A 15,013-nucleotide genomic window follows, 5' to 3' on the forward strand; every position below is an offset into this window, starting at 1 on the left:
CACATTTGAACGTTTCAGATTTTCCATAATTTCACGCAAAATATGAGATATCTCAGAGGATGTGAGTTCAGGGGTTGGCACGCATCTCAAAGCACAAATAATCCTGCCCCTTCTGTAATCCCGAATCCCGACCGGCTGAGAGTAAATCTGAGCCGTCCGTTTCAATTGTGTTGAGTCAGCTACCTGGGACTCTGGGAGGATACGGTCCCAAAAAGCGGTCGCAGATACTAGATTATATATTTAATTTGAGATTTTTAGAAATAAATATAAATTTTAGTACATTCTAAAGTTGTCAAAACTTGTTTTTCACTACTGAAATTCGCACAATCCAACTAATTAATATATTCTAACATTTTTGCAATATTAGAGTCATGAACTTTACAAAAGCACCATTAATTATAGCTAAGTTTGAAATCATATTAAAATGCACCACCAATATATATAATTGAGTGCTTACTAGAAGAATTTTGAATTTCAGTGTCTTTTTTCATACAACTGGAGATGATCTTGATTCATCACATCCAACGAGATCATACCCATCATAAAGTGTCATAATAATGTGATTTTCCATTAATTGAGGAAGCAACGTGCTAAGCCGGACAATAATAAAAAATAATATACGATCGACCAAGTAAAGGTAGCAACGCATATAATAAGTGTGTGTATATATATATATATAACCATACACTGGTCACCAAATCTAAGCCAATAATTGAACCACCTCTCCGTCTTCTCCCTCTCTCTCTACAGAATACAGACTGTTGAGTAAGATGCAAGTGCAGCACACAGAGAGCAAAGAAACATTGAAAAATGTCGACAAACCGAGGGTCTTCACGGTGTGGCAAAAATCGAGTATGGGGTTTCAAGGAACCTATGGTTTCTCGGTGTACGACAATTCCGGGCAGTTAGATTTTCGTGTTGATAACTACTCAAGAAAGCAAAAGTATTTGACCAAAGAGATTGTGCTCATGGATGGAAATGGGAAGGCTCTCATCTGTTTACGGCCTCGGGTATGTGATGCTACGTAGATATATTTCAGGAAAAATAAATGGACATTTCATTAGGGATTTTTCAATTTTGACAAAGTTTATCAGCATTGCTGTTAAATAGGTGTATATTGGTTGCCTTTGGTTTTGAGATTCAATCAGAGGTGCTTGCTCTGGATTTTTTGTTTTATAAAATTTTTTTAGTAAACAATATACCATAATTAAGCTATACTATATATTGATGCATTGAATAGCTATCTCATATGATAAGTTCAAGAGGTTCAGTAAAAGAAGGATATATTTTTATGAATTGACTTTATTTGTGACATGCCTCGTTCATAATTTCTTATGCTACATATATAATATTGGTCATAGATTATGAGCATGCACGACAGATGGAATGTGTACGGAGTTGAAGAGTGCCTTTTTAACAAGTAACCAAACTCAAAACTATTCTCAATGAAGCGATACTCAATGCTCCAAAACGTTGATAAAGCAGAGGTACTTGTAAAAACATCAGCAGATAATAACAAACCAAAGCTAGTGCCAGGTTTCAGAATTGAAGGCTGCTTTGAAAGAAGAAACTGCAAAATTTACAACAGCAAAAGGGAGGAGGTGGCACAAATTTCTAGAAAAACGATCGGCGAAACATCCTCCGTGTTACTAGGAAATGATGTGTTTAGTCTTGTTATTCAGCCTAGATTCAATTGCAGCATGGTGATGGCTTTTGTGATTGTAATGGATCGATTACGCTAAAGCCTTCAATATTTACTCATTTTCTTTCTTTTTTCCCCCTCTTTATAGGTTCTTGACAAAAGGATTATCTTTCAATCTTTATATTGACATGCTCATAATTAATGAACATACATAAGGAGATTAATAATGTAATAAGAGTTTCCTAATAAAAATTATAGCATGAGTGAGCTTGAACAAAAAAAAAAGTATAGCAATTAAGATAATCAGTGTTCCATCTTGTTAATTAACGGATAGAACTTACAAATTACTCTGTTAATCTTCGTGCGGAAGCGGATGTTGCGAGTGCAGCAGTATCACTGGTTATGCAAGAAATTACAAACCGAACCCGGTCGGAAATCTTGCGTTTTCCACGACCTAAGACCTTCAAGTATTAGCAGAGTGCTTCTTGGTGCTCTCTATCTTTTCTCTCTATTTTGGCAGTCACTATTCATACGTTTTTGTACTAATTAATTGAGAGAGAGATATACGGATGGTTTATATAAAACCAATGCACCTCTTCATAAAGGGTTGGCATCTATTCATAACGGGTCAGATATTGGATTTGGATTTTCCATAACGGACATACCATTTAATAAATCCAACACATCTTATTGAACTTCTATTTATACAAGTAGTGCAATATGGGTTGAACAGAATGATATTTTACCAGACTCAGTTGGATAGCTTCTCAACTGCTTGGACCATAGAAAGGTTCAAACTTAGAGGCATTGTATATAACTTGATGTTTGAACTCAGAAAGGTTGCTTTTACAAAAATCCTCTAGTCTAAAAAGCAAGGACCATTCAGAGACTATTTAAGGATTGCAATTGGTAAAGCAAAACATTAGATTGCTTAGTCTTGCATAATTTAATTGCCAATCAATTCCCAACTGAGACCCAATCAGTGTTTAAGTTCCAACCATGTCAGTACAGTCTCATATTAACCTTTATCAATTACTATGTCCCAACTGACTCAAAATTCCAACCTTTATCAAGTATTAATTGTTTCATCCTTTATCTAGTTGCTAGTTTAATAATAAATGGAACAGGGAAAGAGTAAAAATGTTGCAAATTACAATTTGCAAAAGGGCACCCAGTTTTGCTATTTGTCCCCAGATGGAATATCTCCAACAGTTATGCTGAATTCTTAAAAAGAAATAATCCAAAAGAGGTATCATGAATAAAAAAAAGCCAAGTAAATAGACGTTTGGAAAAAATAATTAAATTACAACTGGACAACCAAAAACATAAAATTACAACTGGACAAAGAATGAAACAATTAATACTAAACAACTACAATTACAAGCACCTCTACCATTCTAAATTGAAGCCAACCAGAATTCAAATTTAAGACTAACAAAACATAAACTATATTCAATTAAGACAATAGAGAGTACAATGTGGGAAAAAGGAAAAGAAAAAAAAAAAAAAACTAATACCAATGTGTTACCAGTTCAGCATTAGTACTGTACAAGTATTAATACTGATACATGGAAATTGATAAAGTAGCTGTAAATTCACTGACCACCCTCACTAATACACTTTTAAATAGAACATGGTCATCATTATACCAAAACAAAGTCAACAGGAATAGCTGTAAACAAACTAGACATGTTGAAATCGGGAATCAAAATGGAGAGTAGTTAGGAAACAAGCTCACAAAAAAGTTTTGAAATCAAGGTTGTGTTTGTGATGTACTTGTATTGTTAGTTAAGAAAACTGTACAAGAGAGAAGTTCTCAGTCAGTATTAACTTACCTAAATCTTCCCTCAAAGTTTATCAGCATCTTCAGAATGACTGAAATCATACTATTTCTTTGTCAGTGTAAATTGAATGATTGAAACAGTACTCAAATGTTAAGAATTTCATCCTTTTTGTTCTCTTTTTTTTTTGTTCTTTCTCCTTTGTTTTGGTATATCTTGTTAAACTGTTAAAAGTGAAACTTCAACTGAGTTAAATTAGCAGAAATATAAGTTGATATATAATTTTGTCTAAGAGAAATAAATATCACCAAGGACCAACACAACAATAAGAAAAAGCAAAAGCATCCCACATCAACATGCATGTATGCCCAAATTGAGTCTAACTTTACATAGGAGTGAGCCAAAAACAAAAACACTTGTAGTATTGCTTTTATCAACATGCTTCAGACATAATTAGAACCATGTGAAAACAACACAGCTAGGATATTTAGCTCCAACAAAAATAATCAATACAAGCAAAACAATGAAAACGATTTCATTTAGCAGGACTATGCAAGTCGAAGTTACGAGCTTACCACCTGAATGCTTTATAATCCATACTCATCAACTTCATGAATGCTTTCTTATCCACCTCCGAATGGAGATTTTTGAAAATTGCATACCGGTAATTACCATCAACATTACGTGGTAGCTTTGATCCTGCATCTCTCATCCTCCTTTTCTGAAGTATTAGGGGTAAAGAGAAGATAGAAAATAGTGTATAGGTTCCATTACCTATATCATTTCCTATTATAGGTGCAATCTTGCCACATCAGCAACTTAAAAAGATTATTCTCATCAAAGAATCGTCACCCGTTCATATGATAGCACATATAATGAAACTCTAGACAAATAGGTACAAATAAAAAAAAAATTTGTGCACCTCATGAAACAGTTTCAGTGATTCCAGAACAGGACAATTATGGAGCATCCTGATGACAGCTTCAAAATTATGCTCGTGAAAGCAAACGATCACATCCAAGTGCTTCAAATTAGAAAATTTTGGCACATCCTTTCCATATTCCAACAAGATAGGAATTGGGTCTGTTACATCCTGTAAAAATTACACATGTCAAGAATATCCATGTAAAGCACCAACCTTCAATTGTCCCATACGTTACCAAGTAATCATATGAAGTTGTGATACCAATATCTGACGCATATCTGACATATCATGACAAAACCACTCTAAATTTAAATTTGAAGATCAACTCACACCAGTGGTGCACAAAGAAAACATAAATGACATGTGCAACAATAAATTTAAGAGGTAAAAGTTTATTACCCTCTTCTCTTTTGCATGCAGTCTTAGCTCTTCCACATGTGAGATCCAATTCAGCAGACCAGCTGTTACATTCCGAAATTTTAAAACATGATTAAATTGATAAATCGATCATTTGGCTTAAATAAAAAGTTTAATTAACTTAACAATCGTTCAGAAATTTTCTGACCGACTAAAACGAAACTAAAATTTCGTAATATAAATAATGTATGAAATTATGTATAATAAAATTTAGAGATTTAGAAATAAAGTAAAATATAGCACTAGGAATAAAATTATTATTATTCGGTAAATTAGAAACTTAGAAAATCCGTTACAATTCCTTTGAATTTTTAGAAAAAAAGGAGATCGAATTATTCGAATTCTAAAATTGAATATATATAATTATATAAAAGGAAAAATCAAATTATTCGAATCTCAAATTGAGAAATAAATATACGAATTTTATGTGCGAACATAGTTACAAATTTACAAAACTTGAATTCGAAGTTATACAAGAGAATAATTCATAATTAACATTCCTTTGATTCCTGTCGGAATGACTTTGCACCATATACATTTATGTATATATATTTGTTTTTCTTGGAAAATCTCAAACGTTCATTTTTTTCATCTAGCACCAATCTCAAGGCTTGTTTTATATTAAAGAATTGGAATTAACCAAATCAAATTTTGAGTTCGGGTCCACCCTCAAATTAATTCACCTCTGAGATATCTCATATTTGCGTGACTTTTTGGAAAATCTCAAGCCGTTTAGATATGTTAAGCACGAATCTTAAAGCAGTCAAAATAATAAAACCTTTCTCTCTTTCTCTCCTCTCCCTCCCTGTCCGTGAGACCCCCTCCCCTCTCCTCTCTTCTATGCCAAAGAAAGAAAACAGAGGGGCTCCGCCCCCCCCTCTCCGCCCCCTCTTCCGTCGCCGGCGAACCCCACCGGACCCGTCTCTGATCTCTCATCTCTTCCTCTCTGCCCGTGAGAGCCACGGCCCGCCCCCTCTCTCTCTCGGTTTCTGCCCCCCTCCCCTCCCATGAAACCCTAGTTTCTAGGGTTGAGGATATGGGCTGCCTCGGTTTGATTGGTGCTGTCCCGGTGCTCACTTGGCGCCGTGTTGGTGTTGGCGTGGTGCTGCCTTGGTGCTTGCTTGGAGCCGTGCTGGTGTTGGCGTGGTGCTGCCTCGGGGTTGGCTTGGTGCCATGCTGGTGTTGGCTTGATGCTGTTCTGGTGGTGGCTAGGTGCTGCCTTGGTGCTGCTATGGTGCTTGCTTGTGCTCGAGTGAGATGGCCGCGAGGCGAGGCGAAACCCTCGGAACCGATCACTTGTTTCGACATTTTCTCTTTCGGTTAATTTCTAAAATTCTTGATTTGTGTCTTGATGAATTGATTAATGTCGTAGGATGTGAATTTGTTAGTTTCGAGTACGGGTTGTTGATTTTCCCGACTCGATCGAATTGCTCGAGTAAATTAAGTATAAGGGGTTATATTGCAAAATGATTTTTATTAATGGTCGGAATTGTAAAATATAGAACCATGGTGATTTGTATGAATTAAAGGGACTAAAATGTAAGAAATGATTTGTTTGAAATGGTGGCCGGCCATATGTGAAATTATATGAATTGGATTATTCGGTACAAACGTATGTATCTGTCTTGTGGGTTGTGTAGTAATATCTAGTTTAATTGAATGCTTCTTTTACTGATATAAAATGAATTGGTTTCTGAATAAAAACATATATATAACAAAGTCTTCATGGTTTTATACTACATGGTGTTTATTAAAGCGTATTACACACTGTACCAGTGAACCTGCCAAAGCCTGATCCCGAGTCAACTTGAGAAATATTTTTACAAGAGTATGAATGCACAAATCAAAGAATTAAAGAACCATGTGAATCTATATGGAATGATAGCCGTGACATTGCTGTTGGGCTATACTTGAATTAAATTGAAATGGTTGATTGTTTTGAGCCTTAGTAAATTGGACTTGAATTAAAATGGTTATAAATGAGCCGAAAGGTATAAAAGAATTGACGAATGGAAAGACGGCTTTTGGAATTTAAGTTTTGAGAATGTAACCGAACTAAACCAAGTAATCGTATAATATAGGTGTAGGCTCAGTCGAGCCAGATATCGCGAGGTAATTCGAGACGCCCGATCCGTAACTAAGCGGTACGCTCGTCATAATAAGGTGCGGGATTCTTGGACTTGTTTGATACTTTATTTTCAGGAATTAAACTGTGTATTCGTTTGTCATGTTGAATATCATTGATTGCATCTGAATTGTGTAAAGCATTTGCATAGCCCAATCAAATTAAACTCGAATTGATGTGACTTGAGTGATTTGCATGCTGGTATGGTTGTAGGTTGTGTCGATCGATTATTATCTGATTTGATTGAAAGTCACCACGATTTGATTTGATATGTATGTGAATGGATTTACGAAGTTAAGCATTTGGATCCAATGAATTTGCCAAGTCGGGCTGTATGCTGACTTGGATTCCCAGGATCCTAATGGCCTTAGGTGAACGGCCCTCGATATTCTCAGTACCGGTTGGGACGAGGGAGGGTGATTATGTTATGAGATGTGATTGGAAATCGTGGGTGACATGTGTAACGTCTATGGCTCGGTGGCATTCTCCTACGTGTTAATGCATTTGAAAGGTCAATTGAATATTACGACTATTGGAATGATTCCAGAGAGGATTTTCTTTATATGATTCAAACCAGACCTTAATAAACTGTTAAGCCAAGCGATTGCAGATGGGTGTCAGATAAAGGGTCCAGCTTGGTTGGCCATCTGTAGGCGTCTGTAACCCTACAGATGTGGGTTTGATAATGGTTCAGCTCGAAAGAACATCTGTAATTGCTACAAGCCCTATTGAATTGAGTTATTGAATTGAGTTAAGCCAAAATATATGTTGTGTTTGAAATTCATCTTGGAAATTCCGTGAACTGTGTTTCAGGTTGATAAATTGTTGTCGAGCACTGGCATTCTGTTATTTATGTTTATATATATATCTGTTTGCATTGTTATTGTTTGGGTTTCATTTTTGAATATAGAGTTTGATTGCAAGTCCAATAATCTAAACTGTAGCAAATTTCGCACTGGGAATTTATTCTCACCCCCACCCTCCCGATTATTTTCAGGTTCATTACACGGACGCAGCGACTGAGAATATTGGTAATGCATATAAAAGATCCACTGCCTCGCGTGTATATGTGACGCTTGATTTATACACGCGGCAGGCTGTCAGACCCCGGGGATTTGGGGTGTGACACCAGCAACAGCACTTACATCTTCCCAATCAAGATCGTAGCTTTTCTCAACAAAGGAACATCTCCATGGATATTAGACAGACTTCAAACGCTGTGCTGAGTTTCCAAGTGAAGTGAGTTCAATGAAGGAAGAGACAACACCACATCATAAAATTCTCGACAACTGAAGCTAAGAATCAGTTTGAGTTTTTTTATTGTCTGGGAGGAAATGCTAAGCCCAAGCGGATGCTTTATATCAAGATTTAAATCTTCCAAGGAGCACAACTGGGAGAAAAGTGGGTTGAGATCAGGCAGGTAAGTCCTAAACAATTCAAGGGAAAGACTTCTCAGGCAGGTTAAAGTGATTCTAGAAGGAAACTTAAATTTTGGATAGTCCCGATATGATAGGCCATATTCCAAAGCAGGTACACGATCAATCGAGAGGGACCTCAGAGAGTTCATGGTAAAGATAATGGGAAGGATATTTGAGAAATCTGCATTCCAGAAACCATTGATAGTGAGGTGATGCAACTCGAGGCAGCGGGCCTTGGTAAGTAAGGAACAAAGAAATGAGGCATTTCGTCGGTCACAACGGGAGATTTCGAGGCGTAAGCTGTGGAGGGAGTGGTTGGGATTGCGACAGAATAGCGCACGTTCGGCCATGGCAACGAAGTTGTCTTTCTCAGGTTGGGGGTAAGGAAGGTCTTCGCTGATGAACGCAAGGGAAGGAGAGGCCTCCCAGAGGTGGCGGAAGGAGCGGCAGAGAACGGAAGTGCGAGCAGCAATGTGAGTGGGTAGGAATGAGAGGATTGTGAGGAGCAATGCGTAGGGGAGATTGGAGAGACGGTCAATTTGGTTTGAATTTGTTTTAGAGTTCGCCATGGCAGTGGCCTTAGCGGGAAAAAGGGTTGATTGGAAGAACGAAGGGGAAGAGGGTTTTGAAGAAAAACACAAACTGCGTGCTAATTTGAGAATCTAGATTTTACTTCCGCTCCCGCTGCGTTTTCCCGCGCTCCGGCTTCGGGAAAAAGGGTTGACTGGAAAAAGTGTGATCATAAGAATAAAATTTATCTTTTCTTTTTATTAAAAAGTCTGATACATCTCAATTTCTTTTAAAATGTTATTTTCGAAATTAATCTATATCTTTTCGAAAAAAGACAAGAGCTTATGGCACCGCTTGAAACTCGCTATTTTAGGATAAAACCCTTAATTAATTATTTTTTTATTTTCGAAATGTTGTGTTGTTTTCACACAAATTATACAACATACCGTTTTGTGTAAATATAATCAAATCAGGAACTTCAATTGTTTGTATTGTGTACCTATATGTGTATGCATTTTATTGTATCTAGTACATATTTTGGAAAAGAATTAGGGTCTTCTTAAGCTCACCAATTTTTAGATGAGTTTTAATTTGAAATTTATCAAAATGACTTAAATGACGGATTCAAATTATTGAAATCGATCTACTTCGTGAGTAATGTGTTTACAAATCAAAATTATAATTTTTTAAATTAATTTAGGAAACAAAATCAAACGGTCAAGAAATAATAAAAATGAACGTATAAAAAATATTAATTTAACATGTAAACACATTACTAATAAAGCAGATTAGTTTTAACAATTTGAATTCATCATTTAAAGTCATTATAATAAATTTTGAAATTTAAACTCACTAAATAATTGGTGAGCTTAAAAATACCCCAGTTCTTATTTTGTATACTGAATTCTAAAAAGAAATATCAGGCTCAATTTAATTTAATTATATTGTGATTTCTTCGTGGCAGGTAACAAAAATATTAGAATGTGAAATTTCTTTTGCATAACGCATTTGAAACATGTCAAGATGTGATTCTTTCCTGGTTAAAAAACAAAAGCACTTGCCTATTAAATAAGAATTGATAAAATAATTTCGAAAAAGATTAGTATATATTCATTGTAATCAGTCAAATATAGCCTGTCAATTGATTTATCTAGATATAATCATCTATTTTAAATTTGGATTTGAACGACAAATTCAAATTGTTAAAATCGATCTATTTTATGAGTAATACGTGTACACGTGAAATTATAAAAAATTGAAATTTATTTAGTACAAAGTCAAGTAATAAAAAAAATGTTTACAGGTTAATTTAATGTATTTATTTTTCATTATCTTTTTAGCTTTAATCTTCGCTTAATTTTATACTAAATGAATTCTAAAAAATTTAAAATTTTACATGTACACACATCTCTAAACTATAATTGTAAATCTTTATTAAATAAATAAAAAATATTTAGATAACTCAACTAAAATTATACATACAAAAGTCGATGTAACTTTGATGAAGAAGCTAGAAACTTAATTCAGGTGCGGACCTGAACTTAATTCTCATTCCATCCATATATATGTCATCTTGATATGATATTTCAATATAACAAATATGAAAATTAATATTATGATTTCTTCCAATGTCTTATATATTTTTTCTTAATCACTTGCATTGATGATCCCCACAGTGAAAACTAATGCCTCCAAGTTTTTCTATTATGCTCATATATTGTGTTGTTATAAATATTGTTGAGATTGTGAGCTTTGTTAATGGTTGTGCATGACAATCTGCCCTCCTAGCTAGCATTAATTATGCAAATGTGTATTTTGTGTGATGAGTAATGTGATTTAGATGTATGGAGGTTGCAAAATGATGTATTTCATATGCTTTGAGAAATGTGAATTGGGTGCATCATAGGAAAATGAACAGATTTCTCACACCTTAAAGTCTGGGGGTTTAATTAAAAATAAATAGAATGCTAAGCTAGTAACGGGTCTCTTATGAAGGAGATGGGTCCGGATCCCCTAAAGTAACCCAATTTTTGGGTTTTGGATCGAGACCATCTGATTCAAATTCATCACTTGGGATCCGTCGCTCGGGATATGTGCGCTCCACCTTAGATAGATTGTCACGGATTCGAATCGGATGGTCCATATCTAAAACCCAAAAATTGAGTTACTTCACTGGATCTGAATTCGAAGGAGATCGGGTTTGAATTGATATTCATTTTACAACAACTATATATAAGACTGATAATTTTGGAATCAAAAGCAAAATTCATCAATGAGTTGAAGATATTCTGTTATAAACACCTAATTTTAATTTCATGTACATTTGGCATGAGAAACAATAATAATAAAAATGTTTAGGTACCAAGACTAGAGAATAGAGATTTACCATCACAAATTTAGGTACAACCATTTCTCTCCTTTTGAACTCAAGGCATTTAATTGAGGCTTAACTGGGGCCCACGGCGAGAGTAGAACCAGTCTATTTATAGTTTCTGTGCATCATACTAAAATGTTTCTGGTAAATGAGGAAAATATTAATGGAGTATATACTATATACTATATAGTATAATGAGGAGGGTTCAAATGCCTTCATCATGCCTCTATCTCTCTCCATCATTTTCAAAGTTCAAACAGTCGATCCGAACCGCTCAACCTAACCTCCATACTAAAATATGTTTAGAGACCAAATTTTATATTTTTAGGAATTTTTTTACTATTTTTTTAAATAGGTACAAAATCAGTAAATCTGAACCATCTAAAAACAGTATTTTTGTACCTATCTAAAAAAATAGTAAAAAAATTCCTAAAAATATAAAATTTGGTCTCCAAACATATTTTAGTATGGAGGTTAGGTTGAGCGGTTCGGATCGACTGTTTGAACTTTGAAAATGATGGAGAAAGATGGAGGCATGATGGAGACACAAAAACATGGAGACATTTGAACCCTCCTCTAGTATAATAGTAAAAAGTTATACATTTAACCCAATTACAAAAATATTAAGCTCTAAGAGGCAAGGAAAACACATGTCAAACACTTTTGAGAGCAAATGGAGAAGTGAATGCAATATTTAAAAAAAAATGGAAAGAAGAAGATAAAATCCGCATCAATAAGCATACTTTATGCATTTTTGCTCTAAGATTTACACCATAAGAAGGAAATTTCACAAAACCAAAAAAAATAAAAATAAATAGAATGGCTTGTGGACAAGGAGCATGTTGATCTGGATCTTCTTATTACAGTTTCAAATGATAATGTTCATAATTTATTATTGCTGGTATCAGTTGTACTATCCAGTTATACATAATCCTCTAAAAGCACTAGCAATTGAACATTGAAATATATAACCAAGCACCAATCATGGTTATATACATTGAAATATACATGTGTATAACCAAGACACAAGAGACACCATATAATCACAAAACTAGCATTTTAAGGTCCCCTATCATCCCTTCTATGAAGTCCTAACTTGCCTTTTGATAACTACAAGCACTTCCCACAGGAGAGAGCATAATGAAAACACTAAACTGCCAAGTATCATGCATCAATTTAGAATTTCTATTTCTTTATGTGCATGCCAATTGAAGTTAACTCCTGCGCTACACTTTGAGCATTTCAGCAGCAAGTCACTTTTATACGGTCCAAATACTCTCTTTTTCGACAATCATAATGCTTAGACACATGAGTTGCACCAAAAAAAAAAACAATTTGCTAGTCTGATGAGAGTTCCCAATGCATCCTACTATAACAACCTTGAAGTCAAATTCACCTAATGTTCCATCCTCGGAATATTATGACCGCACTTGATAATATATACTGGTACTGTGGTACATACATTGTAAAAAGAAATAAAATGGGATGGAATAACTGGGAAGTGATATCTCCTATATAAGTTGCAAGTCAAATTATCAAAACAAAAAGAGGAAAGTAAATGGTGGAAAAAATACTTGGCCAAAAGCAATGGAGAAGATAATATAAAAGAAAAAACACAGAAGCAAGAAGGGAAAAAAGATGAGCTAGGCAGTAATAAGTGTATTCATGCAAATTAACCCCCCCAAGATATTTATCCAATACAAAATTAATTAGTTCACTGACAACTATTTCCATGCTGCCTGAAAGCATGTTTTCCTTGCAAATACCAAAAAGACTATTTTGGGAGGGCAACAAACAGACTTCATGAAGTGATATTTTGAGGTTTTGCAAGGGTACATCAGTAAATGTTGCCTGAAGTAAATATGAAAGATTCCAGTAACACTGGTTGCTTCTTAGAAGGAAGTAGCTGAGCTTTGCTCGCCCAAACTCAATAAAGGAAAACTAATATAGCACAATCAACATTCAAAAGTACAAAATAATTAAAAATAGAAAGTGGGATTGAATTATTGTCAATAATAATAGGAAAATAATTTACCTCAAATAGCACAATACATAAAGAATGATAAAAAGGAAGAAATTATGGCTCAAGTCTATAAGAAATTAATTGACTGATCTAAAAAGTGTAATTCCAAACATAATGATGATAATAACTTCAAGAAAAATATCATTGTAAAACATAAATATTTCAAAAATTGGAAAAATGTTCGCTCCTATAAAACAAAAGGAAATGTTATTCACACGCAAATTAATACCTTATCAAAAGCCTCAATTCACATGTTTTTATGGCATAAATATTTCAACCCTACGGGTATAGCATCAGAATTTACCAAATCAGGTACTGCAAAAACAGTACCAAAAACAAACCAAAAACAGACCTCTGTATATAATTGGCACTATACCACTCTAATCAGATACAAAAAAAAAAACTATTAGGAAAAAATAATCAACAAGAATCACTTTGAGATGCTTATGTTTAAGAGAAGCAAGTTTGGTTAAACATTGTGCCCTCAGAAAGTTAAAACATTACACATTTCCAGAATTCATACATAGCCAAGAGACCAGAACAAGCATCCTTTTCTTTCCAGTACCAAGTATGTTACGCAGTGGCATCTATAATATTAACACAATTTTAGAGGGGTATATATGATATTGTGAACTTTCAGTACAAGCACCAAGTGGTGCGCCTCCCCAGTACGCACACCAGCTCAATTTGGTGAGCGGACTGGGTGCAAGTGGGTGGTAACAATTATAATTTGGCTAAAACAGTGGTATTTGTTTAATTCTGATTTATTAGGGTGCTAACTAAAAAAATTTCGGCCATCTGTTACATCCCAAATTGGGAGAGAAATCAAATCTATTGATTACAAGGTTAAATCTTTGCTCTCCTATACACTTCAACCTCCGCCATAATTTTATCAACCAAACATGATTCGAGCGAAATTTTTCTTTTATTTCCATTCCCTCCCTTCCTCTACTCTCCATCCAAACAAGGTGCTAGATGAGATGTAATTGTTTGATTACTAAATCAGGTGTAATTGTTTGACCTCCCCAACATATACATGAAATTCCCCCAAAAATAAAGCATGCACACACTTGCAACCGAGTTCGGATCCAATGAAGTAATCATTAATTATTTGGAGTGGCAAAATTAGAAATTAATGAACTTTAGAGTGGCATTATTACAATTTCAAATTTCGGGATGACATTTTTCAAATTTGAAGGTTTTGGAGTGGCAAATAACAAATTTTCCCTTCTTTTAATTTGCGCATACTTCAAGGAAAGGGCTAAATCAAACTTTACTTGCATCTCAAAAAGACAAAGCTTGCTATGTTCTAGTGCTACAGGTAAGCTGTCTCCATCTTTGTATTGATTAACACTTCATCATCGGGCAAAAAGAGGAAAAGAATATTGAAATAACACGAACATTAAAGGCAAAAAGATCAACATGTGCTATGAATCTTCCTTAAATTTAACAAAGAAAAAATAAAGGGAAAACCATGCGAGCCTTCCAATTTCTTCAAAATATTCAAATTAACAATGTTAAAGTTAAAAAAAATTGCGACTTTTAGGGTTTTACCTCTACAAGCCACCGCCAGAAAGCAATCAAAGGAACTGATCCCTTGCTATAGAAATTGGGAAGTGAAAAGGAGAACAAACCACTAACACGGGAGGCTTTCGTTTAGGAATTTCAGAAATTAGCCGACAAAATGCACCAAAATAGCACAGAGGGGGATAGATATCAAAACAAATGGAATACAAAGGGAGAGGCGCAATGGATAAAAAAAGTGATATATATATTTCGAATATCATATGTTCACCAA

The 15,013-nt window shown here is 34.7% G+C and overlaps 2 protein-coding genes and 1 long non-coding RNA gene across 3 annotated transcripts; 1 reads left to right on the forward strand and 2 right to left on the reverse strand.

Annotated features, from left to right (window-relative positions):
• The first annotated feature begins 770 nt into the window (after positions 1–770).
• LOC144563585 (protein LURP-one-related 5-like) lies at positions 771–1,742 on the forward strand. Its single transcript, XM_078313072.1, has 2 exons — positions 771–1,010; positions 1,452–1,742. The coding sequence occupies exons 1-2, from the start codon at positions 771–773 to the stop codon at positions 1,740–1,742; spliced, it is 531 nt and encodes a 176-aa protein (XP_078169198.1).
• A 2,032-nt stretch (positions 1,743–3,774) lies between these two features.
• On the reverse strand, positions 3,775–4,507 carry LOC144563730 (uncharacterized). Its single transcript, XR_013514401.1, has 2 exons — positions 4,346–4,507; positions 3,775–4,144 (listed from the first exon to the last, which is right to left on the reverse strand). It is a non-coding gene; the product is annotated as an uncharacterized LOC144563730 (long non-coding RNA).
• Positions 4,508–8,100: 3,593 nt separating this feature from the next.
• Positions 8,101–8,877, reverse strand: LOC144563586 (F-box/FBD/LRR-repeat protein At2g04230-like). Its single transcript, XM_078313073.1, has one exon. The coding sequence runs from the start codon at positions 8,875–8,877 to the stop codon at positions 8,101–8,103; it is 777 nt and encodes a 258-aa protein (XP_078169199.1).
• Positions 8,878–15,013: the final 6,136 nt, after the last annotated feature.

The sequence above is a fragment of the Carex rostrata genome, chromosome 12 (assembly GCF_964058835.1).
Source record: "Carex rostrata chromosome 12, lpCarRost1.2, whole genome shotgun sequence".
NCBI lineage: Eukaryota > Viridiplantae > Streptophyta > Magnoliopsida > Poales > Cyperaceae > Carex > Carex rostrata.